This window comes from Saccoglossus kowalevskii, chromosome 21, assembly GCF_978046115.1.
Source record: "Saccoglossus kowalevskii chromosome 21, keSacKowa6.1, whole genome shotgun sequence".
NCBI lineage: Eukaryota > Metazoa > Hemichordata > Enteropneusta > Harrimaniidae > Saccoglossus > Saccoglossus kowalevskii.
Window position 1 is genome coordinate 6,778,242 of NC_140661.1, and position 25,026 is coordinate 6,803,267.

Below are 25,026 nucleotides of genomic sequence, written 5' to 3' on the forward strand. Positions count from 1 at the left end.
CCTACTTTTAATTTTGGAGAAAGTTAGTCATAAATCGAATGAAAACATTCATATTTTATTTTTGTGTTACAGTGATGTATTTTGAGAAACTTGTCCTAATATTTTTTTAAATATCACTATTTTTAGAACAATTCCATAGAGCACAATGTTAAAGAAAAATGTAATTTATTGCCACTTTTTAAAACCCAGAGTATTCCATCATTTATAATATATTATTTTTTCAGCATATATCACCTAGCCTACAATTTAAGATATATTAGAATTATAATACTGCAAAAATGACCACTATCCACTAAAATACAACTTTTTGAAAATCTTATATCACCCGAAAGTACAATTTATTGGAAAATCAATAAGTTCTGGGTATTTGAAGTGCTGAGTAGGATTCTAACTTAAAGAAAACTTCTATGTCCTACCGATACGAGCCAGCGTATGTCCCGGGGTAGTCGGTATTTGACGTGTCAAATAATGTGTATGACGATGAATACAACAGCTAGGATATTTGCAAAATATTGAAAGTTACTTGCCAATCAAACATCACCAAGCAGGTCCATGAATTCAGTCATGTTGTGTTGTTTGACCAAATCACACACAAGATTCTCTGTTCAACAATCAAAGGTGAACTATACTATAAAACAAATAGTATTGTCACACCAGACAAGATCTTGAGTTGTTTCCAGAAAGCCATAAATCCTTTTTTTCAAAATTTATAAAAAAACAACAATTTTGTTTGTGTTGTTACTAATATTTCCTTGACCATTATAGCATGGTTTTATTTTATATACTGTACCAAGATAAGAATATATTGTCACTAAACTACTGTAAAAGGATTAATGATTCACTGGGTTTTAATTTTGCTTATTTCACTGAATGGAAAATGCGCTAAATTAAAACCCAGTGAATATGTAAAATTTAGCATAGAACACATTATCTAAATGATAAAACTGTGAATTTAAAACCCATGAAGATGTCTGAGATGTTAAATCAGCGAAATTTAAACCCAGTGACATTTAGTCATTTTACAGTACTTTTCACATGAAAATGCTGATTTGGGGGCATTCACCATTAGCGAGGTAAAAAATTCCACATCTCATAATTTGGTTTGGTTACAGGTGTAAATAATAACAAAACAATATCAAGTTACACAGCAGCATTGTCAATATCCAATACACTACTAGCTGCTGCATTTGACAAATTCAAAAATAATTTCTATGATCTATGGTTGGCATTTATTAAGAACTTATTACGTAAAATAACTGACATATACTTAGATGACTCAGTGTCATTTTAGGAAGGTTCTCCAAAACGTTAATTTCTATATTATTTTTGAAACAATACCTGGATTTATTTGAATACTGTTCTTGGGCCCACTAGTGAAGTAAAAATGCAAACACCTTTATGTCAATTTCACATTTATGATTTATTTATTATATATTCACATCTTGAGTTACATTAATGTACATAATATTTCATATTTATTCCATTTATAGTAAACTTTACAATCATAGATCGATGGTCCTTTATATTTTTAGTACAGGTAATAGTCCCTTGTAAAATATCACCTGAAATGATGAAAAAATATATTAAAAGTCACTAAACAATAATAATCGCACATGTAAATTAGACCCCCCCCCACATTTTTCAAAAGTAGAAATGGGAAATGTTTGTTTTCTGTGCTTTGTGTTGTGGATCCAAATCACTCTTTAATTCATGTATTCGAAATCATTATGTAATAAATGGTAACAATGAAATAATGCTGATTGTTGCGGTATTGTGAGTAAATACAATTGCGGGATTATTATAAGATAACTAGGGAGTAAATACAATTGTGAGATTATTGTAAGATAACTAGGGAGTCAATACAATTGTAAGATTATTGTAAGATAACTATAAAGCAAATACAATTGTGAGATTATTATAAGATAACTAAGGAGTAAATACAATTGTGAGATTATTACAAAATAACTAGGGAGTCAATACAATTGTGGGATTATTACATGTATAAGATCACTAGGAAGCAAATAAAATTGTGAGATTATTATAAGATAACTAGGGAGTAAATACAATTGTGAGATTATTACAAAATAACTAGGGAGTCAATACAATTGTGGGATTATTACATGTATAAGATCACTAGGAAGCAAATACAATTGTGAGATTATTATAAGATAACTAGGGAGTAAATACAATTATGGGATTATTATAAGATAACTAGGGAGTCAATATAATTGTGAGGTTATTGTAAGATAACTACGGAGTCAATACAATTATGAGATTATTACAAGATAACTAGGGAGTGAATACAATTGCGGGATTATTATAAGATAACTAGGGAGTCAATACAATTGTGAGATTATTGTAAGATAACTATAAAGTAAATACAATTGTGGAATTATTATAAGATAACTAGGGAGTCAATACAATTATGAGATTATTCTAAGATAACTAGGGAGTAAATACAATTGTGGGATTATCACAAGATAACTAGGGAGCAAATACAATTATGAGATTATTACAAGATAACTGGGAGTAAATACAATTGTGGGATTATTACACGATAACTAGGGAGTCAATACAATTGTGAGATTATTACAAGATAACTAGGGAGCAAAAACAATTGTGAGATTATTACAAGATAACAAGGGAGCAAATACAATTGTGAGATTATTACAAGATAACTAGGGAGTCAATACAATTGTAGGATTATTACAAGATAACTAGGGAGTCAATACAATTGTGAGATTATTGCAAGATAACTAGTGAGCAAATATAATAGTGAGATTATTAAAGATAACTAAGGTGTTTGGTGCAATTATAACATATTTATAATCTGCAGGATGCTAGGGAGTTTGATACAGATATCAAAATATATTTTTATAAACAAAACTAATTGCTCACCTTTTTTGAAATCCATTGGGTTTTCAAATGTAAATACAGTTTGTGACCAGTGTGTTCTCTCACTACCTGGACTTGTGGAAAAATTTATCTGAAAGCAAAATATTCAACAAATGTTGAATTTCTTATACACTTGCCTTAGACTAATTTACATTTTGAGAGTAAGAAATAAATTAACAAATATATCAATAAATGAGTCATTAACATGATACAGCCCCTGTTGTCCAGTAGAAAACAAAACTGAAATGAGTCAGCCATTTTGAATTTAAACTTTTGTGACACAGAATGTGCACTTTTTTAATCAAACCAGTACCAGAATGTTTGAAATGCTTGACCATTTTGAATTGGGGCATGGAATAAATGCAAGTGTTTATACATGTATGTGATGTACATGATTGGACTTTGAACATGATTTGTCAAGGCATATCAGAGATATCACCATGGTCACCAGTCAGCCATCTTGAATCTGATCTAAAAGCAAAATAACATGCACAAAGGTACTATTATGTTCAATGTATTTACTAACTTTGAACAACATCTGTACATACATGACTGAGATTCAATTCTGGAAGGTGGAACAACATGATTTCAATTTTTTAACGTTAAAATGGGCATCATTCGACCATTTTGAAATGGAATGTGTAATGAATGTATCAGCATACCGGTGTATGTGGCATTATGCATGGATACATGTGTCTGAACAGGATCGATCAAGGCAAGTCAGAAATACTGTGGAATATTTTATTTTCGCTGGAATTAATTTTCGCTGAAAAGGCTTTTTGGGCGTTTTGCTTGGAATTTATTTTCACTGATTTTTGATGAGTTTAATATGAAATATAGGAAAAAAGATATATTCGCTGGATTTTATTTTCACGGAATCATCCCTTCAGCGAAAATAGCAAAAATAAATTTCAAGCGAAAATAAAGCATTCTACAGTATGGCTTTGAAAAAATCTTTGTTATAACAAAATGGCCGACAGTTAGTTATTTTGACTTAGATAGCAGCATACATCAAATCTGTGTTACCAATTTTGAACAACACTCGATCTGAGATCCAATTCTGGAATGCCAGACACACTTGATTTTGATGATGGACAACAAAAGAATAGTGAGGTTAAATTATCAGTTCCCATGCTTAGACTTTGTTCAAATCAAACAAGAACTGATAAAAAATAAATAAATAAATAAATAAATAAATAAATAAATAAATAAATAAATAAATAAATAAATAAATAAATAAATAAATAAATAAATAAATAACTTTGAGTATTTACCTTATTTTCACAATCTTTATCAAAGAAGATATCAAAATAGCCACACAGTCCCTGTAAATACAGTTATACATGTACATACATAAATGCTCATTGAAAAAAAATCTCATAAACCTGAGTGTGAAGACTAATAATGAATGCAACAAAAAATAACCTTGATACAAAAATAATAACCTGAATGAACAACAATAACCTGAATGCAATAAATAATAACCTTGATACAAAAATAATAACCTAAATGCAACAAATAATAACCTGAATGCTACAAATGATAACCTGAATGAACAATAACCTGAATGCAACAAATAATAACCTTGATACAAAAATAATAACCTAAATGCAACAAATAATAACCTGAATACAACAAATAATAACCTGAATGCAATAAATAACCTTGATACAAAAATAATAACCTAAATGCAACAAATAATAACCTGAATGCTACAAATGATAACCTGAATGAACAATAATAACCTGAATGCAACAAATAATGACCTTGATACAAAAATAATAACCTAAATGCAACAAATAATAACCTGAATGCAACAAATAATAACCTTGATACAAAAATAATAACCTAAATGCAACAAATAATAACCTGAATGCAACAAATGATATTCTTGTTACAAAAATAATAACCTTAATGCAACAAATAATAACCTGAATACAATTTTATATAGTAAATGACCAGAGTTTATGGTTGAGGCAACATTTTAGTTAAATCTGAAACCACAGGGATACATTTTAGCAAAACACATTGTTGAATATGTTCATACATTGAATTTTGAATCTTTTTAATAGATGATAGAAATTGAGAACGTGGACAATGGGAAATCTGGAATATTCAGATACTGACTGAGAGAGACAAACAGTGTTTGTGTACTAGTACTATAATCTGCAATAAAATCCAACAAAATTAGCATTAATGCTGTACTGTATGGTATACTTTATACTCTATCAAAAGAAATATTTCTGTCCAAAATGTACTTCCTTGTACATTGTAGTAGCGAACAAGTGATTTTTAAAACAGAAAGAAACAGCGAGTGTTCAAAATTTCATAGCAATAGAATATCCTAGTCACATGACCAACCAGTCAATATCTTTAAGATTTTACCCAGATAATTAGGCAACCGATCACCAGAAGCTTGGTAGTTGATAAACAGACCAGATTTCAGTAAATTCTACATGTACATGTACCTGGCTTTTAAAAATCACTGTACAGTAAGTGTGCCACAGACTCAAAGGGGAGGCCAAATCCACTGTACCCTGGGTAAGTGTGCCACAGACTCGTGGGGAGGTCAAAACCAATGTACCCTGGGTAAGTGTGCCATAGACTCAATGGGTGAGTCAAAGCCGCTGTGCCCTGGGTGAGTGTGCCACACACACATGGGGAGGTCAAAGCCAATGTACTCTCGGTAAGTGTGCCACAGACTCAATGGGTGAGTCAAAGCCACTGTACCCTAGGTGAGTGTGCCACAGACTCGTGGGGAGGCTAAAGCCACTGTTACCCTGGGTAAGTGTGCCACAGACTCAATGGGTAAGCCAAAGCCACTGTGCCCTGGGTGAATGTGCCACAGACTCGTGGGGAGGTCGAAGCCACTGTACCTTGGGTAAGTGTGCCACAGGCTCAATGAGTGAGCCAAAGCCGCTGTGCCCTGGGTGAGTGTGCCACAGACTTGTGGGGAGGTCAAAGCCAATGTACCCTGGGTAAGTGTGCCACAGACTCAATGGGTAAGTCAAAGCCACTGTACCCTAGGTGAGTGTGCCACAGACTCGTGAGGAGGTCAAAGCCAATGTACCCTGGGTAAGTGTGCCACAGACTCAATGGGTGGGTCAAAGCCAATGTACCCTGGGTAAGTGTGCCACAGACTCAATAGGTGTGTCAAAGCACTGGACCCTAGGTGAGTGTGCCACAGACTCAATGGGGAGGTCAAAGCCACTGTTACCCTGGGTAAGTGTGCCACAGACTCAATGGGTAAGCCAAAGCCACTGTGCCCTGGGTGAATGTGCCACAGACTCGTGGGGAGGTCGAAGCCACTGTACCTTGGGTAAGTGTGCCACAGGCTCAATGAGTGAGCCAAAGCCGCTGTGCCCTGGGTGAGTGTGCCACAGACTTGTGGGGAGGTCAAAGCCAATGTACCCTGGGTAAGTGTGCCACAGACTCAATGGGTAAGTCAAAGCCACTGTACCCTAGGTGAGTGTGCCACAGACTCGTGAGGAGGTCAAAGCCAATGTACCCTGGGTAAGTGTGCCACAGACTCAATGGGTGGGTCAAAGCCAATGTACCCTGGGTAAGTGTGCCACAGACTCAATAGGTGTGTCAAAGCACTGGACCCTAGGTGAGTGTGCCACAGACTCAATGGGGAGGTCAAAGCCACTGTACCCTGGGTAAGTGTGCTACAGACTCAATGGGTGAGTCAAAGCCACTGTACCCTCGGTGAGTGTGCCACAGACCCGTGGGGAGGTCAAAGCCAATGTACCCTGGGTAAGTGTGCCACAGACTCAATGGGTGAGTCAAAGCCACTGTACCCTCGGTGAGTGTGCCACAGACTCGTGGGGAGGTCAAAGCCACTGTACCCTGGGTAAGTGTGCTACAGACTCAATGGGTGAGTCAAAGCCACTGTACCCTAGGTGAGTGTGCCACAAAATCAATGGGGAGGTCAAAGCCACTGTACCCTCGGTGAGTGTGCCACAGACTCAATGGGTGAGTCAAAGCCCTGTACCCTCGGTGAGTGTGCCACAGACTCGTGGGGAGGTCAAAGCCAATATACAATATACATTTAACGTACTGTGTTGAAATATGGGGAAACGCTTATCCTACCCTTCTTGAACCGATTCTACGACTCCAGAAAAGACTTGTGTGGCTTATCTCTTTTTCAAAATGGAACTCGCATTCTGCAACACTGTTCCGTTCTCTTCAAATTCTGGACATTCATAAACTATGTAAATTCCACTCTTGTCTATATATTTTCGATTTAAATAAAAATTGTTTCGCACGCTGTCCTGATACCTACATCAACACTCCTTCTCATAATTATCCCACTAAAATAAATAGAAGTGGCAGCCTCTCTATACCAAAAACAAAACTTTCTATAACCCAGCATAACATAAAGTTTGCATCAATTAAGCATTGGAATTCACTAGAACCAGAACTACAAAATGCCAATATTAGTAGATATTTTTTTAAAAATTGTCTGAAAGCTGAACTTATATCTGAATATTCAGATTAATTATACCACTATTGGCTGACAACTCACTACAACAGACTGACTGATTAAAACTGATTGACAAGCTGACTAATTGACTGGTAGTATAAAATATATGTATATGATAAATTTATGATAATCCGCACGTCAGTACAATATTATTTCTTATTCCGGGTCTAGGACCATGACCCATGACCCACATCAGAATCCTTTGCAGTGGTAAAAAGGAAAAATTAATTGTGTTATGTATATTTTCTTTTTCTGGTGTAAATAAATAAATACAAATACAAATACAAAGTGTGCCACAGACTCAATGGGTGAGTCAAAGCCACTGTAACCTAGGTGAGTGTGCCACAGACTCAATGGGTGAGTCAAAGCCAATGTACCCTAGGTGAGTATGCCACAGACTCGTGGGGAGGTCAAAGCCACTGTACCCAAGGTGAGTATGCCACAGACTCAATGGGTGAGTCAAAGCCACTGTACCCTAGGTGAGTGTGCCACAGACTCGTGGGGAGGTCAAAGCCAATGTACCCTGGGTAAGTGTGCCACAGACTCAATGGGTGAGTCAAAGCCAATGTACCCTGGGTAAGTGTGCCACAGACTCAATGGGTGAGTCAAAGCCACTGTACCCTAGGTGAGTGTGCCACAGACTCAATGGGTGAGTCAAAGCCAATGTACCCTGGGTAAGTGTGCCACAGACTCAATGGGTGAGTCAAAGCCAATGTACCCTGGGTAAGTGTGCCACAGACTCAATGGGTGAGTCAAAGCCAATGTACCCTGGGTAAGTGTGCCACAGACTCAATGGGTAAGCCAAAGCCACTGTGCCCTGGGTGAGTGTGCCACAGACTCAATGGGTGAGTCAAAGCCACTGTGCCCTGGGTGAGTGTGCCACAGACTCAATGGGTGAGTCAAAGCCAATGTACCCTAGGTGAGTGTGCCACAGACTCAATGGGTGAGTCAAAGCCAATGTACCCTGGGTAAGTGTGCCACAGACTCAATGGGTGAGTCAAAGCCACTGTACCCTGGGTAAGTGTGCCACAGATTCAATGGGTGAGTCAAAGCCGCTGTGCCCTAGGTGAGTGTGCCACAGACTCAATGGGTGAGTCAAAGCCACTGTACCCTAGGTGAGTGTGCCACAGACTCAATGGGTGAGTCAAAGCCAATGTACCCTGGGTAAGTGTACCACAGACTCAATAGGAAGGTCAAAGCCACTGTACCCAAGGTGAGTGTGCCACAGACTCAATGGGTGAGTCAAAGCCACTGTACCCTAGGTGAGTGTGCCACAGACTCATGGGGAGGTCAAAGCCAATGTACCCTAGGTGAGTGTGCCACAGACTCAATGGGTGAGTCAAAGCCACTGTACCCTAGGTGAGTGTGCCACAGACTCGTGGGGAGGTCAAAGCCAATGTACCCTGGGTAAGTGTGCCACAGACTCAATGGGTAAGCCAAAGCCACTGTGCCCTGGGTGAGTGTGCCACAGACTCAATGGGTGAGTCAAAGCCACTGTACCCTGGGTGAGTGTGCCAGACTCAATGGGTGAGTCAAAGCCAATGTACCCTAGGTGAGTGTGCCACAGACTCAATGGGTGAGTCAAAGCCAATGTACCCTGGGTAAGTGTGCCACAGACTCAATGGGTGAGTCAAAGCCACTGTACCCTGGGTAAGTGTGCCACAGATTCAATGGGTGAGTCAAAGCCGCTGTGCCTTAGGTGAGTGTGCCACAGACTCAATGGGTGAGTCAAAGCCACTGTACCCTAGGTGAGTGTGCCACAGACTCAATGGGTGAGTCAAAGCCAATGTACCCTGGGTAAGTGTACCACAGACTCAATGGGTGAGTCAAAGCCACTGTACCCTAGGTGAGTGTGCCACAGACTCAATGGGTGAGTCAAAGCCACTGTACCCTAGGTGAGTGTGCCACAGACTCGTGGGGAGGTCAAAGCCAATGTACCCTGGGTAAGTGTGCCACAGACTCAATGGGTGAGTCAAAGCCAATGTACCCTGGGTAAGTGTGCCACAGACTCAATGGGTGAGTCAAAGCCACTGTACCCTAGGTGAGTGTGCCACAGACTCAATGGGTGAGTCAAAGCCACTGTACCCAAGGTGAGTGGGCCACACACTCGTGGGGAGGTCAAAGCCAATGTACCCTGGGTAAGTGTGCCACAGACTCAATGGGTGAGTCAAAGCCAATGTACCCTGGGTAAGTGTACCACAGACTCAATAGGAAGGTCAAATCCACTGTACCCTGGGTGAGTGTACCACGGACTCAAAGGGAAGGTCAAAACCAGTAGCAGAGTTTTAATTCATTCACAAACAGAAGCAACTTTGGGGGGACTTTGGTTAAATTTTACAGGTGTAAGAGTTTGACTGGATCTTGTTAACAAAATGACAAAGTGAATCTATTGATGTTTGATTCATAGAAGCTACACATAGTCTAAACATGGGATATGATTTCTATGGCAAAATGTACGATTAGCACTTTCACACAAAAAAGCAAACTATCCTGCTTCTATCACAATTATACCAATATATATAGCATTGATTATATACTTACTGTACATGTGTCCTCTCTTGTCATTTCTAATGTGAATTCTGATGTAAAATCTAAATCTTTTATATTTGAAGAACAGACATCAATAGCCTAGGGAGTGAAAATATTGTAAAATGGTTCTGATGATTGGACATTTAAACTCAAATTTATACTTTATAATGCAATGTGTATTTGCATGCAATTTTATAAAAAAAGTCGCAAATTATGTTTTCTGTGATGGACATGCCTGTTAACCTGTGAGTGGTTTACAAAAATTACAATTCCATAATTTTGGTTACTTTAAACATTTTGCTAGTCACGTGTAAATTTTAATTTTATGAAATTCTAAATTTGAAGGTAATATGTGATTATAATAATAATCTTTATTGCGGTCTGAGGACGTGTAAGCGATATCCAGTTTTATCATATACCTAATAGGTGTAATTACAATTTTAACACAGTGTGACCACCATTGTTTTGATTGATGAAAACCGAGCATACTGTGTCGGTCATGATTAGGAAATTATTGCCCTGATGTGAGGGCGCACTTTCCATAGGCAAGGTATATGATAATGGTGACACATACATGACATCTATCAACATCAATACATTGTATACTGGGTGAAAATCTTGAATGTTTCCAACGACAAATTCAAATGAACAGTCTGTGAAATTACAAGTATGTTTTTTTAATAGTAAATTTTAAGTTTCTTTAGCATTAGTTATTTTAAAATATTGTCAGGTATGTACGACCTAGAAATAGTGCCATATGCGAGTACCAAGTTGCGAGTCGCAAGTAGCAAAATATGCCATATGCTAGTGGTAGTGGTAAAAACGACATATGCGAGTGGTAAAATGTATCGTTTGCTAGTAGCAAAAAAGCCCTATGCGAGGGGTAATACAAAGGCTTGTAACGTTTGCTTATACTATAACAACGTACGTTCAATTGTGTTTTATCACAGTAAAATCAAATATTTACCATGGTTATGAAATGATGTGTACATGGTTGCTTAAGATTGTCATGATGCTGTATCAAAAAAGTTCGTTCAGTCGTTTGCATAGAATCAATGTTTGCTCTTCACGAAATTGCATAGAAAACGTGAAAGCACAATAATTTAATAAACGGCCATGACCAGCCAGCACACTCCGCATAACATGTGAAAATTGTTTTTTCTTTCGGTAAAATTAGTATGAACCCGTGGTCAGCAATTAAAGAATCATAGAATTATAAGTGTAGTTAGTAATGGGTGCATGTTCACCGAAGGGTCACAGAATTCTTGTGTCACGCGCCGCCGTTTAAATGAAGACAATGGCAGGTTTCAAAAGTAGTCACACCTCAGAGAGGTGTTAAATTTGCCACAACCCAAGTGTTAACTAGCACACAATTCCATAATACATAGTATATAATAAAGAAATAAAGTGCATGTTGAGTGATAAGTCCGCATGTTTACGAGACGTCTCTCACACATGGAATGTATTTACAGGCAACCTGGATCAAATTTGAATTGAAACAAATTGAAACAAAGAAGCGTCTGCCATTGCTTGGTCAGGATAGAGAGACAATTTTCATGGGTAAATGCTAGTAGAAGACCCTCAATGCCCCAAATACTTCGACCTAACCACTTTATTTGTACAAGTAGAAAAAGTGTTATGTTTCGTTAAAACATAGACCTTAGAAAAGATAATAACAATAAAAATATACAGTTCATATATATACTCTCAAGCAAAGATCCTGGCATAATTATAGAACTGGCCAATTATATTTACACAACACAAAGATTTATTTAACATTTAAATCCTAGTTAAGTCCTTTTGTATTGTTTTTTGTACAATTCTTACATATATCTTGTTATTATTTTAAAACTCTTTTTTGCTGTACTTATCCTATGTAAAAATTTTTACACGAAGGCAATAAAGTTATTATTATTATTACTACATGCCCAAGACTTCACGTTCAAGTATCCAACTTTCCAATACAAAACATGATTAGTATCACTATCAGCAATAATTTCTAGTACTGCCTGGATAATTGTGTATTATTAGTTGACATTTTTCTTGTGGTGTTTTTCGTCAATGTATTAAATATAAGTGCGTTGGGAAATAGCATAATTATATTGCGTCAGTGAAAGAGGCTGGTGATACTGTGTCACAACGCAGTTGAACTCGTTCTATTTGTTTCCAACGCGCGTGGTCGGCGCCTCTGATTGCGTTTATTTTGTATTTTTATTTTCGAAATGTATCACTGGCTGCGTTTTTTGTTGTTACGTCTCGCAAATGTCCAAGGTCCAAGTAGTCTGGTTGAAACGTGCATTCCCAATGGTCGACAGAATCAACAGTTTATAGGAGAATTTAGCTAAGGGCCTGTGCTTCATTACAAAGCTGTTGAAATCCTCGGGGGCGGACATCCGGGCATTTTCACCGCCTGGCAACCCGCGGCGGTGAAAACAAAGGCCCAAAACTCGCAGAAAACGGTACTTTGGGGTGATTGTTGAGAGTCCCCTGAACAGTGCAACAAGATTAGCCCTACGTGTGTAACATATATAAATTCGATTGTTCGGGATTACTTCAAAGTTGAGTTTGTGTTGTTTTCTCGAATTTTCACCGGCTCGACCGGCGTTCCACAGCAGTGCGCACAGAGCCAATAGAAATGCATGGTACAGTGGTGCGCGTCTTAGCAACGTGGAACGTCTGTGATGTAGCTCCGCCCCCGCGGATACCACGAAATTAACATCACGTTATTCCTAATCAGCAAAACAGCGAGTTTGTTGTCCATGTCTGAGACAAAATTGCATTGAAATCAGCCATTGTTTCCATTGGCTCGCGTGTGAGTTCCTGTTCAGCGAGTCTACTTGTACTGATGATAACTGTACTTCTATGATTATTTCAATGCTAACATGTCCATGCTTATTTTAACGAAACATAACACTTTTTCTACTTGTACAAATAAAGTGGTTAGGTCGAAGTATTTGGGGCATTGAGGGTCTTCTACAAGCATTTACCCATTACCCTTTTTTGCTACTAGCAAACGATACATTTTACCACTCGCATATGCCGTTTTTACCACTAGCATATGGCATATTTTACTACTTGCGACTCGCAACTTGGTACTCGCATACGGCACTATTTCTAGGTCGTACATACCTCATATTGTAGGTAAATCAGTAAATGAGAGTTTCATTGGAATACTGCATATATGCCGCTGAATTGTTTTTTTTATTGAGTAAAAGGGTATCCATTCCAGCATTCATTATTGAATTTACAATCTTTAAAAAATATCAAAAAGTGTTTGTCAAGTCATAGAAAAATCATGAATTTTAGAGAACCCAAGCCAAAAAATAATCATTGTCTGAACGTAACCATTTCTTACCTTTATTTCAGCTGGTTGTGACATGACTACCACCGGTTTGACAACCTCAACGCTACTTTCTTGTAATACACAGCTTTTCATACAATTCATCTTAAAACCATAAACGTCTTCCCAGAATGCAATTTTAGAGGAATGGCTTTTTTTGTCACCCATAGCAACAAGATTAATATTACATTTGTCAGGATATACTGAATCAAGACAGAAAACAAAAAACAAAATAACTTTTAACATTTTTCCAGCCACAAGAATCTGCTTTGTAAAGTTGTTGAATTCATCTCTAATGCAACTGATTTCTAACTTTCCCGAAATATAATCTGTCAGGCCCTGATTGGTGGAAAGTGACCATGTGATAAGCTTATTTGCAATGCATTTTGGGATAGATGATACACATGCAAATACTGTAAAATCATTTATTTTCACATTTAATTTCACTATTTTGATGTTTTCAGTATATTTACAGGGGTTATAAGTTCACAAATTTGTCAGCAAAACAATGAATTTTATTGTTATTTTACTTGTTCACATAGATTTAAATTAGCAAATTATCCTTAACAGCGAAAATAGTGAAAATAAAACCCAGTGAATAATTAATGCAGTACACTCACCTGCTCCATTGGGTGCAAGCCATTTATCTCTTGCATATATTACTGTGTCCAGCATAGACTCAAACAATAGAAAATATCCCATCCATTCTGATATTATAATATCAACCTAGATAAAAGAATAATAATATGATTGCAAATTCTAAAGACAAACCAGCATTTCTATAATTACTAAATAGAAATGTGATGTGAGGCACAATTTCCAAAACATGATTTCAAACAGTGAAAAAATTAATAACACAGAATGAACAAACAGAGGGAAATTGACAATAGCAAAAATAAAAAAAATGTTTTTGAATTTTCAAATGAATTGAATGATTTCAAACAGTGAAAAAATTAATAACACAGAATGAACAGATGGAAATTGACAATAGAAAAAATAATATTTTTTTTTTGAATTTTCAATTGATTGAATGATTTCAAACAGTGAAAAAATTAATAACACAGAATGAACAAAGTAAACAAAGGGAAATTGCCAATATCCCTCAAAATAAGAATTTTTTTTTAGAGGTTTACATGAACTAATCTTCTAAGCGAAAACTATTATGAATACTACATGACTGTATTGTCATGTATCTTGGCTTTAGATACACATATATGTTGTCATAGTTACATGACCTAATTGTATTTAAACTACTGTAAAACAATTTTATTTTCACGGACATTAATACATGACATTATTATATATCTGTCATCTAACGCCATAAGTTACAGCATGCCATAATTTTGCAGTATTTTACACAGTATTTTTATCCTACCATATTAGGAAATGTGAATTCCAAACATGGAATGAGTATGTACATAAGCGTCCTCTAATAATAAAAACAAACATGGCTGCCCCTTACAGTATCTCAGAATTCTCAGTATCAAAACTAATTTCTATGAATAATCATCTTTCCTCAATTCACTACGTTCAATTACCCACCATAGACTCTGGTCAGTCAAAATGACTATTTTGAACTGTAGGCATTAATCAGTGATTCTGCCAATGACGGAGAGATAGAATCTAGATCAGGGAAAGCCTCATGATCTCAAGATTTTACCTCAAGTCACGAACCACGTGACCGGGCCAACAAGGCGTATCCATATTGCTTTCTAGATCACTCTGTTTCTTTCTCCGCACCGAGCAGGGATGAAACTATGCGGTCCAGCCTGGAAGCCTGCCTTTTCCTGTTCGAGTTTTAGCTTGGGTTGCTGCCGCGCCGACGCCATGGCTTGGTAGGATAAGTTTTTCTTATTTTTCTACCCCTGTCTCGCCCCCTTTTGTGTGTATATTTTTACAACAAAGAAACAAACTCGACGACGCAAATTTGACCACTTTGTTCGTTTTCTTTGTGTCAGTAACTGTAATTCGTCTCCCTCATGCCTAAATCAATCACCACTAGACTAGTACAGAGATTTCAAACATTATGACACTATTTCTAATCACATGAAATTGAATACAGTACAACATGTGGGCAATATAGAATGATGTCATGTGAATCCCTGAGGTCAAAGTTCATAGAGACCTTGTTTACACAAGAACATTTTATCAGAGCCCAACAGCTCAAGACAGCAAAAATTACCATGTAAACATGTTCAGCTTGAGCAAAGTTCAGCTGTTTTGGTGAATATGGCGCCGTTTCAGCTCAGTGCAATCAGTTGGAAATTTGTTCTATGTTCTGTCACAGCCGTATAAACGAACAAGAGATAATCTGTGGATAATTAGTGGAAGGAGCAAAAGTTTGACTTTGAGAAAACACTGCCATGTAAAACTACTACAAATAAACAAAATAAGGCATACCTGTTTTACTGGAAGCTCAATATCCTCTAATCGCCCTTTTATTAAAGTAATTTGTTTTTCTAAACCATTTTCTCTGCAAAGTAATCAACAGACAACTTAACCATTTGAATGCCATAATTTTTCTCGTCAAAAAGTATGATACAACATGACATTGTCTCTGTTGTGTATTAGTACACAAGCTTGAAATTAGTCAGCCATTTTGAATCAGAAGTCACACGTATACATGTACATGTGTGTGGCATGATTTACATTGTACGTATAAAGTTTGAATGTGATCAGTCAATTGCAACTCAAAGATATGGATCCAGAACAGTGCCATAACATCCAATGTATGTACTCAATTTGAACAAAATCTGTCCAAACACAACCAAGATCTGATCCCAGAATGGCAGAAATGATATTGAATTCGGTCATCTTGAATGAACCATGAAACAATGCATGTGTATATGTATCCTACGTATTACATGATGGATAAGATGTGTTAAACATGACTGATAGAGGCATGTCAGTGACACAGGATCGCATGGATGGTCACACAGGCATCAGTCCATAATATCCATGAACATATGAAAAAGATTATGCAAAATAAATGAAAATACAACCCCAAAATAACTTAAGTCCTATACACTAGATCTGTATTACCGTGAGAATACACAAAATAAACAGTTGTATATGGTAATTGATAATCCACTGTACCTCACAATATCCATTGCTTGGTAAATGATTTCTGATTGGTCCACACCAATCACATGACTGGCACCAGCTTTAGCAGCAAACATGGACAGTATAGCAGTACCACAACCAATGTCTAAAACAACCTACAAGTGAAATACTGTCTGGTTAGAATTGTTTATGAATGTGCTTCTCTTCAAAATAATATCCAGTGCACTGTTAAACCATACATGTTATATAGCATATTGAAGATCTTTTAAAATAAACCATATTTTGAAAGGAAAATTCCAAATATAATGCTAAAAATGTGATTTTTCATTGCTTACAAACATGAATAATGTAATATGATAAGTGAAAATCAAAATTGTAACAAGACATGAATGTCACAGTCCCTGTTAATTATAAAATACTGATGTTAAAATAGTACATGGAACATCTACAACAACTCTACTTTCATTGACCCAGGTCCAAAATCTCAGAGTACACAAGTGCAACCAAACTATGTCTCATACATGCTCAAGAAACGGCATTCATAAATCTGAGTAAACCTTGATGTACCTAAATAACAACTTGCCTTCTTTGTTAATTCAGGTCTCTGTATATTACAGGACCTGGGTTTGTTTCATTATCACCACTATAATTCCCATCAAAATGTAGCCCTCAACGTTTTCTACTAAGATTGATAATGGTACGATAGCATCACTATAAAAAACCTTAGCATTACAATCTAAGCTAATTATTTATTCTGAGCATGCTCAGTTGCTCTGTCAGTGCAGTAGGGAGCGGTAATTTTGGATGAAAATCTTGAAAAAGACCCACTTAGAAGCCATACTCGGCAGAGACCTGTTCATCAACCTGCCAAGTTTCATCGATATCTGCTGCAGAATTTCTGAGAAAATGTTCGAAACGGAAAATGGACATTGACAAAACCAGTTTTAGAAACTCCCCTTTTCAGACTGGCCTGAATGACCTCTGACTGCAGTCAGTGACCCCTGACTGCCATCAGTGACCTCTGACTGCCATCAGTGACCTCTGACTGCCATCAGTGACCTCTGACTGCCAGCAGTGACCTCTGACTGCCAGCAGTGACCTCTGACTGCCATCAATGACCTCTGACTGCCATCAATGATCCTGGACTGGAGCTCAATACAAATGTTAAGTCTTCAGTTTTGTACATGCAATGTCTGGCAATGATGAAGAGATAAAAGTTGGTCACGAAGACATTCAACCACACACAGCAACACCTTTTGGTTTGGTTCATCAATATTTATTCAAGATTCTACCCGAGTAGATTTATTATTCATACATGTACTAATCAATTAAAGCTATTCTGTGCTTGATCTTACCTTGCCTTTAAATAAATGTTCATTTTTATAAATAAAATCTCTGTAACTTTGTGTTCTGACTTTATCTTGTAACATTTCTTGGTGGATCCCGTAATGGCCATATGAATCAAAGTAAGCATCATCTTCATCAGCAGATAAATGCAGTGCATGATGGGAACTGTCATGGATATGGGTCGACGACGACATCACAAAGTTTTGAGCAAATGATCTGAAGGAATGATACCATAAATATTGAATACCAAATTCACATGGTTGTCACATTTATTACCAGGTAAGTCACATGGCTATCACATGTTACCGGTAGTTACATGATTATCACATGTTAATCACATGGCTGTCACATGTTAGTTACAGGATTACCACAGGCTAGTCGCAAGACTGTCACATGTTAGTCTAAGTTATCAAAATGTTAACATAGTCACACAAGGTCAATTGTAATAATTGCTCTTGCTTCATCAACAGAAAGGAATAGAGAAAAGGTTTCAGTCTCAAATAAATGGCTGTAGTATGCTCACAGTAATTCAAGCCCATTTAGTTACCATTATTTTGGATTTATAGAACATAAAATAAATAAGTTGTATGAACTTGATAATTGAATTGACTCCTTAAAAATGACTTACTTAGCAATATTCAAATCATCCAAAGCCCTTGTAAGTGAATATTCTGCTAATTCAGCACGTTGCTTGTAATCACACAATTGTTGCAATAAATTAGTTTCTTTATCACTTGTATCTGTATTTTGTTGTTCTATTTCACCTGCCATGCTTTCAATATCTACAATGAAAAATATGTGTCTCATGTAGAATTCATATGTCGTGGTGTTACTGACAGAGCTGCCTAGAGCTGTCACTGTTTAGTATCTGTGGCAGCAGAACGCAGCTCATGTACAGATGAAACATAGATCAACAGACACAACATATCTTGGCTGCAGATAACAGCATTAATACAGTAACAACTGCAGACAACATGCAGCCCTTTGCAGATCTCTGTTAGCTGGTGTCATTTTCTGTTGCAGTTTAAAACCAAATTTATTCAGCTCTTAATTATTCTATCTTTCTATTTGAGCTGCAAGAGATTCTAAGGAAACAAATTTGGAAGACAACTCATACATACTCTGGCTTGTTCCAGCAGAGAAATTCATAGCAAATTTGTTTTGTTATTCGTGGAAATTGAAGAAGATTCATGCAAACGTAGATTTTATTACTAAATCACAAAACATACATCTAGTTCTAGAAACATACTACATGAAAATATAAATGAGTGTTCCTTGAAAGAACTGGTTAGTGTTCGTTTCAGGTAGCTTTTTCTTTTATTTTTAAATGCCAGGCGACAGTTCCGGACATTGAATGTCACTGTTTTTTTATGTGCAAATTGCAAGTGCTGACACAATTATATATACCGTAGTCTGGCGTCATTGGTAATTCACCAACAGCATACAACATGTATTCTGCATTTTTAAATATGGTAGTAATCTTGTGCAAATGCAGTATCAGTACTACAGTAACTAATAAAACATAAAACATTTCCAAGTGTTCACTGTGTTCTGTACAGCTATTGGCTGAAGTATGTTTGACTGATTTCCATGTGTTCACTGTGTTCTGTACAGCTATTGGCTGAAGTATGTTTGACTGATTTCCAAGTGTTCACTGTGTTCTGTACAGCTATTGGCTGAAGTATGTTTGACTGATTTCCATGTGTTCACTGTGTTCTGTACAGCTATTGGCTGAAGTATGTTTGACTGATTTCCAAGTGTTCACTGTGTTCTGTACAGCTATTGGCTGAAGTATGTTTGACTGATTTCCAAGTGTTCACTGTGTTCTGTACAGCTATTGGCTGAAGTATGTTTGACTGATTTCCATGTGTTCACTGTGTTCTGTACAGCTATTGGCTGAAGTATGTTTGACTGATTTCCATGTGTTCACTGTGTTCTGTACAGCTATTGGCTGAAGTATGTTTGACTGATTTCCAAGTGTTCACTGTGTTCTGTACAGCTATTGGCTGAAGTATGTTTGACTGTTTTCCATGTGTTCACTGTGTTCTGTACAGCTATTGGCTGAAGTATGTTTGACTGATTTCCATATGTTCACTGTGTTCTGTACAGCTATTGGCTGAAGTATGTTTGACTGATTTCCAAGTGTTCACTGTGTTCTGTACAGCTATTGGCTGAAGTATATTTGACTGATTTCCAAGTGTTCACTGTGTTCTGTACAGCTATTGGCTGAAGTATGTTTGACTGATTTCCAAGTGTTCACTGTGTTCTGTACAGCTATTGGGCTGAAGTATGTTTGACTGATTTCCAAGTGTTCACTGTGTTCTGTACAGCTATTGGCTGATTTCCAAGTGTTCACTGTGTTCTGTACAGCTATTGGCTGAAGTATGTTTGACTGATTTCCAAGTGTTCACTGTGTTCTGTACAGCTATTGGGCTGAAGTATGTTTGACTGATTTCCAAGTGTTCACGGTGTTCTGTACAGCTATTGGCTGATTTCCATGTGTTCACTGTGTTCTGTACAGCTATTGGCTGAAGTATGTTTGACTGATTTTCATGTCATAATACCTTGCATAGATATCAAAACATTCTTGAGGACAGAGCTACATCACAAAACGTTCTATATTTTTAAGACGCACACCACTGTACAATGCATTTTTATGGGCTTTGAATGAGCTGCTAGTTTTTGGTGCTAGGAATTTTCATGATTTTAATTCATTCATGAAAATTCTGCAAAAGTCACTGTCACTCCATGATGTAGAAGCCCAGAGCTACGAAATTTTGTGATTTTGACTGACTGGTGACAATTTTTCTTTGGGAAATTAAAGCAGTTTACAGTAAAAATTCATAGGCAATGTTTCATTAAGTGCATGTATGTATACTAGGATAAGAATTATCACATGTACACAAAAACGCACAGCAGCAATAACATGTTATGAATAAAGGACTGTGGTCGTCATGCAGCACATATTCTAATTTCATGTAAACAAACAAATAATATTTCACATGCATTGTGTAGGTCAGTATGAATCACATATTCAACTAAACACAGTGTGATGACGACTGCCCTTCAAACAATGATATACACTACACAACTTATTATTTTCACAAAAGATTCAAATAATCCACCACTGGAGGGCGCAATAACTCACCAAATTGCAAGAGTAAATCATCTGGTATGACTGGTTTCATGAACACATCATCTTTCCATGGAATGTTATCTGGTGTATACGGTACATGTAAAACCACACTCGGACATTTCTGAGAATTAATCAATAAATTACAGCAATTATAGTATCAAATATCTGATTTTTAGTCTTCAATAAAATTCTGTCCTGAGTAAATCATGAGAATATTGCTGGGATGCCACAAAAAATGAAGACAGTACAGCGGGAGTATCAAGGTGCAGCAGAGATTGATGCGATCATCCGAGTAGGGATTTTTTATAACCTCACACTCACCGTTGTTCTGATATAGTTGATCATCTTTATATAAGCAATACAGTCCAATCCTGACAAGACAACACAACAATATATTGAAATCATGAATAGCTGTTTAAAATGTTTGACACTCAGAAATGAATCCAAAAATACATGAAATTAAATGGAACACTTCTAAATTTTACTGAAAAAATTTAGTGAGAATAGTTTTGCAGAAATTATACAATGGCTAATGCGAAACAAGGATGAGGAGCTTTTTTTTGGTAATTTTTGAACTATTGTAAATGAATTTATTTTCATTTAATTTCCCTATTTTGATGCTATGATCATATACACTTGGTTTTAAGTTAAAGAATTTGCCAGGGAAACAATGAGTTGTATTGTTATTTTACATGTTCATTTTTAATTTAATGGATTTTAGTTATCAGCAAACATAGTAAATATAAAACCCAGTGAATAATTAATGCATTTATAGTAGTGTAAGTAATAACTTTATTGTTATCGAATCTCTGTTGAGATATAGATAAAATTACAATAAAGAATAAAATTATGATAATAGTATCCAAGAAGTTTTGAGAGAAATTAAAGTTTATATTTCATATTCTTCATGTTTTCATTATTATTGATTTATAACATCAGGATATTAAAAATTATAATCAAATAATTGGGAAATTTTTTATGGAAAAACGAGAGTCCAAAATGCATAGGTTTTCAGTGAAATCTTGTATTTTGCCTTGTTACATAGAATTATTGTTAAGAACGTTCCCAAAAATTGACAGTTTTCATCTGATCACATGATTTTACCATAGATCTTCCGTATATCTCTAATGTCAAAACGATGATGGTCTCTGCAATGTTGAAATGTCATACTGACAGAGGTGAAGCATTCTTCACAAAATAAACATGTCACAGATTGCTGTGTTTGCAACCCATCTTCATCCATATCAAGCCAAGCTTCATCATCACCATCACTGTCGTCATAGTGACTATCCTCCAACTCTGGCATATCATCATCATCTGTGATCAACCATAATTACAAAAGAAATTAAATATACTTATGACACATGATGCAAATGAAGCAATATATGATTGTGCCTAAAGAAAACACACTTACTTGAAATGTAATGTATATGAAGTTGCAGCAGATATTTAAGTTTCGAAGTACGAGTAAATCCTATTATTCGTGTACACAACAAGTTACCATCCATTTATCAGTTGGATAATTTAACACGCTGATGGAATACTAAATGTCACGAAAACGACAGAAACATGACACATAACAATCAATACAGCAGAAAACACTAGTATCGCCACTGTTATTAAATTACGTACCAAACTCATGTGCTCCACTACAGGCAGCCATGTTGATCAATAAATTATGCAAATGAGGCATGTCTGGAATGATAGCTCCCAGCATGCCATTCACAATATGGCGGAGCTGCAGTGCTGCTTCTGTGCCGTGTTGGGGTAAGTTTTTTGCAGAAACATTGTAATTTCGCAACGTTTACCTTTAAAAAATGTGTTATCTATAGTTGAAATACTATTTAATGGCTAAATGGATGTTTGAAAAAACTTAATCAATTTTTATCGTTTGTACGGACTGGAAAGTTGGCGAGATGACAAGGCCACTCCTGACTCTCGGAGTCTGTGGTTGAGTCGTCAAATCGTATCCGTATCACCCGTCTGGCATCCACGGCTGGTGTAGTTGTGATTTCTATTTAAAATTCAACCCTCTGAGCATCATTCACTTATCTAGATTAAATATCTTGATGTAAAGTCAGAAATAACAAACATTGTACCATTTTTTTAATCACTATATCATTTTCTGTAACAAAGATGTATAACATCTCGCAGAAAAAAAAATAATCCTCGCTTTTGTCTGCTGCGCAATATAATATTTCGAAATCTGACTTAGTTGCGAAATATGTCGTAGGCGTGCTCGTCAAGAAGAACATTTTCTTGTTTTTCTGGCAATTAAAATCTGAAATGAATTCTGTTAACTCGCTCGAAATCGCTTCATAATCTAAATTCGTGTTATTGTACAATTTGGTTCAAGCATGGAGCTCTTTTTTAGCTCCATGGTTCAAGTCACTCAAGTGCAACTTTGACATTTAAAAAACATAATTTGCTTCTGTTCAGAATATTAGATTTTCGAAATTTTCTTGGCGTTCTTACTTCTCTCCTTCCCATTACCACTATTCAGAACATTGGATAACTTTAGTCTAGAGATATCCCTCTGCTATCTTTAACACTTTAATTTATTAAAAACAAGTTGCCATTATTGTTGGCGTAGTCAACAAGTTATTAACCCTGATGTGGTCAAGTCAATGTAAAAGTACATGTAGCTGTAGGATAAGGCTCTAACTAGTATGGGAGATCAATAATTAATAGTTGAATTAATCATTATAAAACTATTTTCTAAATTTTAATTGTTGGACCTGTACCTTGTGGTTAGTCTTTTCATGTTTCATTAATTTGCATATGACAATACTGCACTGTACACGTTTTTGCGTAGGAGTCTGTGTATAGGGGCTCTCAGGAAGCTCTTTGTTAATGTCCAACTCTGTTCATAGTGTAAATCATTTCTTACTATCGTCAGTCCTTATCTCATCATGTTGATCTATGAATGAAATAATTTTATGGTGACATATCTGTACCGGTTTATTGGTTCAATTGTTGATTACAGTAATTCTGTGTTTATAAGCATAAACTCTCTACTGGAGGGTCTATGGTTTAGGGATCATGTGTATTGGTTTTTATTCCTCCTAGGAATTATGTTCCAAAAAAACTTGACTTAACATTCAGTGTGCATTGGTGTCACAATTTTAATTATGATATTTTTACTTTAGCTTTCTGAACCACTTAAAGTTTTCCTGGGTAAATTTAAAATGTTATGTACAATGTATACTAAACACTATGAATACTATACGTACCAGATATCATTACAAAAGCGTGGACATAAAATAGATTCACTGTGAATGAAAAACCAAACCAACCAGCAGTATTGCAATAATGTAATTCACTGTTTTGCTAACAAAATAGTGATATTGATAGTTCATATATTTTATTTTGTTCACAAAAATATTAAATAGCGACAAATATTGGACAATAAAAATATCCAGAATTGATTCATTTTGAAATAAATTGTACTCCAATTTTGGTGATCATCCCCCCTTCCTATTTATCAATAAAATGATGGTTGTATTTTCATGAATAGCAGCCATTTTTTCAGTATTACAATGCTTTAACTATTGGTTCCTATGGTAGAAGTTTTATGTCAAATTGTAGACTGCTGTCATAGTAAACAGTAATTATATCATGACTGGTGGTCTACTGGTATCATTCGGTATCAGAAATTTTTTTTTTTTTATAAAATCTGTTTTAAAAAAATTGGAAAAAAAATGCAGTATTGCATAACATGCTGCTTTATGGAATCGTTTTAATAGTAATTTTAAACAAATTAATTACCATAATGTAACTCACAAAAAATAGTTTATTCAAGTGTACATAATAAACCAATGAGGATTGTCATGCAATTTTCGAGTTCTTGCTTAAATTCTGGTTTGTGAAAGAAACCATACATTAATTAATTAACAAAATGCACAGACAATTAAAAAGTTTTGCCTCCAGAAATCTTCAATAATGTGAAAGCATTGGGGGCAGTGTTCTCCCCAGGAATTTAAACCACTGTGGCGGACTAATTTGCATATCATTTACATAATAATAGAGATTGACCAAAGCACATTTACATCCACATAACAAACAACATATATTTTCAAAAACAATGTGGGACATATTTATTTGTTTCATACAGTGTTATAAACACTATTCTTTTGGGATATTAATGAGATCAGATACAGTGCAAATAATTTTTCTATTGGAGTCAAAATATTACGTTTCACAATTTAGAAGAGTTTAAATTTAAAAATG

At 36.1% G+C, this 25,026-nt stretch overlaps 2 protein-coding genes across 3 annotated transcripts in view; one reads left to right on the forward strand and one right to left on the reverse strand.

Annotated features, from left to right (window-relative positions):
- Window positions 1-1,395: 1,395 nt before the first annotated feature.
- Window positions 1,396-22,462, reverse strand: LOC100377902 (protein arginine N-methyltransferase 3-like). The gene is made up of 14 exons (XM_002730383.4): window positions 22,429-22,462; window positions 21,901-22,113; window positions 21,118-21,167; window positions 20,809-20,917; window positions 18,289-18,442; window positions 17,669-17,876; window positions 16,347-16,468; window positions 15,651-15,723; window positions 13,871-13,976; window positions 13,266-13,453; window positions 9,923-10,009; window positions 4,170-4,220; window positions 2,899-2,986; window positions 1,396-1,562 (listed from the first exon to the last, which is right to left on the reverse strand). The coding sequence occupies exons 1-14, from the start codon at window positions 22,457-22,459 to the stop codon at window positions 1,453-1,455; spliced, it is 1,590 nt and encodes a 529-aa protein (XP_002730429.3). The 5' UTR covers window positions 22,460-22,462; the 3' UTR covers window positions 1,396-1,452.
- A 53-nt stretch (window positions 22,463-22,515) lies between these two features.
- Window positions 22,516-25,026, forward strand: part of LOC100377755 (cold shock domain-containing protein E1-like) — a 28,480-nt gene continuing 25,969 nt past the window's right edge. For both annotated transcript variants that reach the window (XM_085494989.1, XM_085494990.1), the window contains exon 1: window positions 22,516-22,563. The gene's annotated coding sequence lies outside the window, so the exon portion shown is untranslated. The remainder of the gene's footprint in view (window positions 22,564-25,026) is intronic.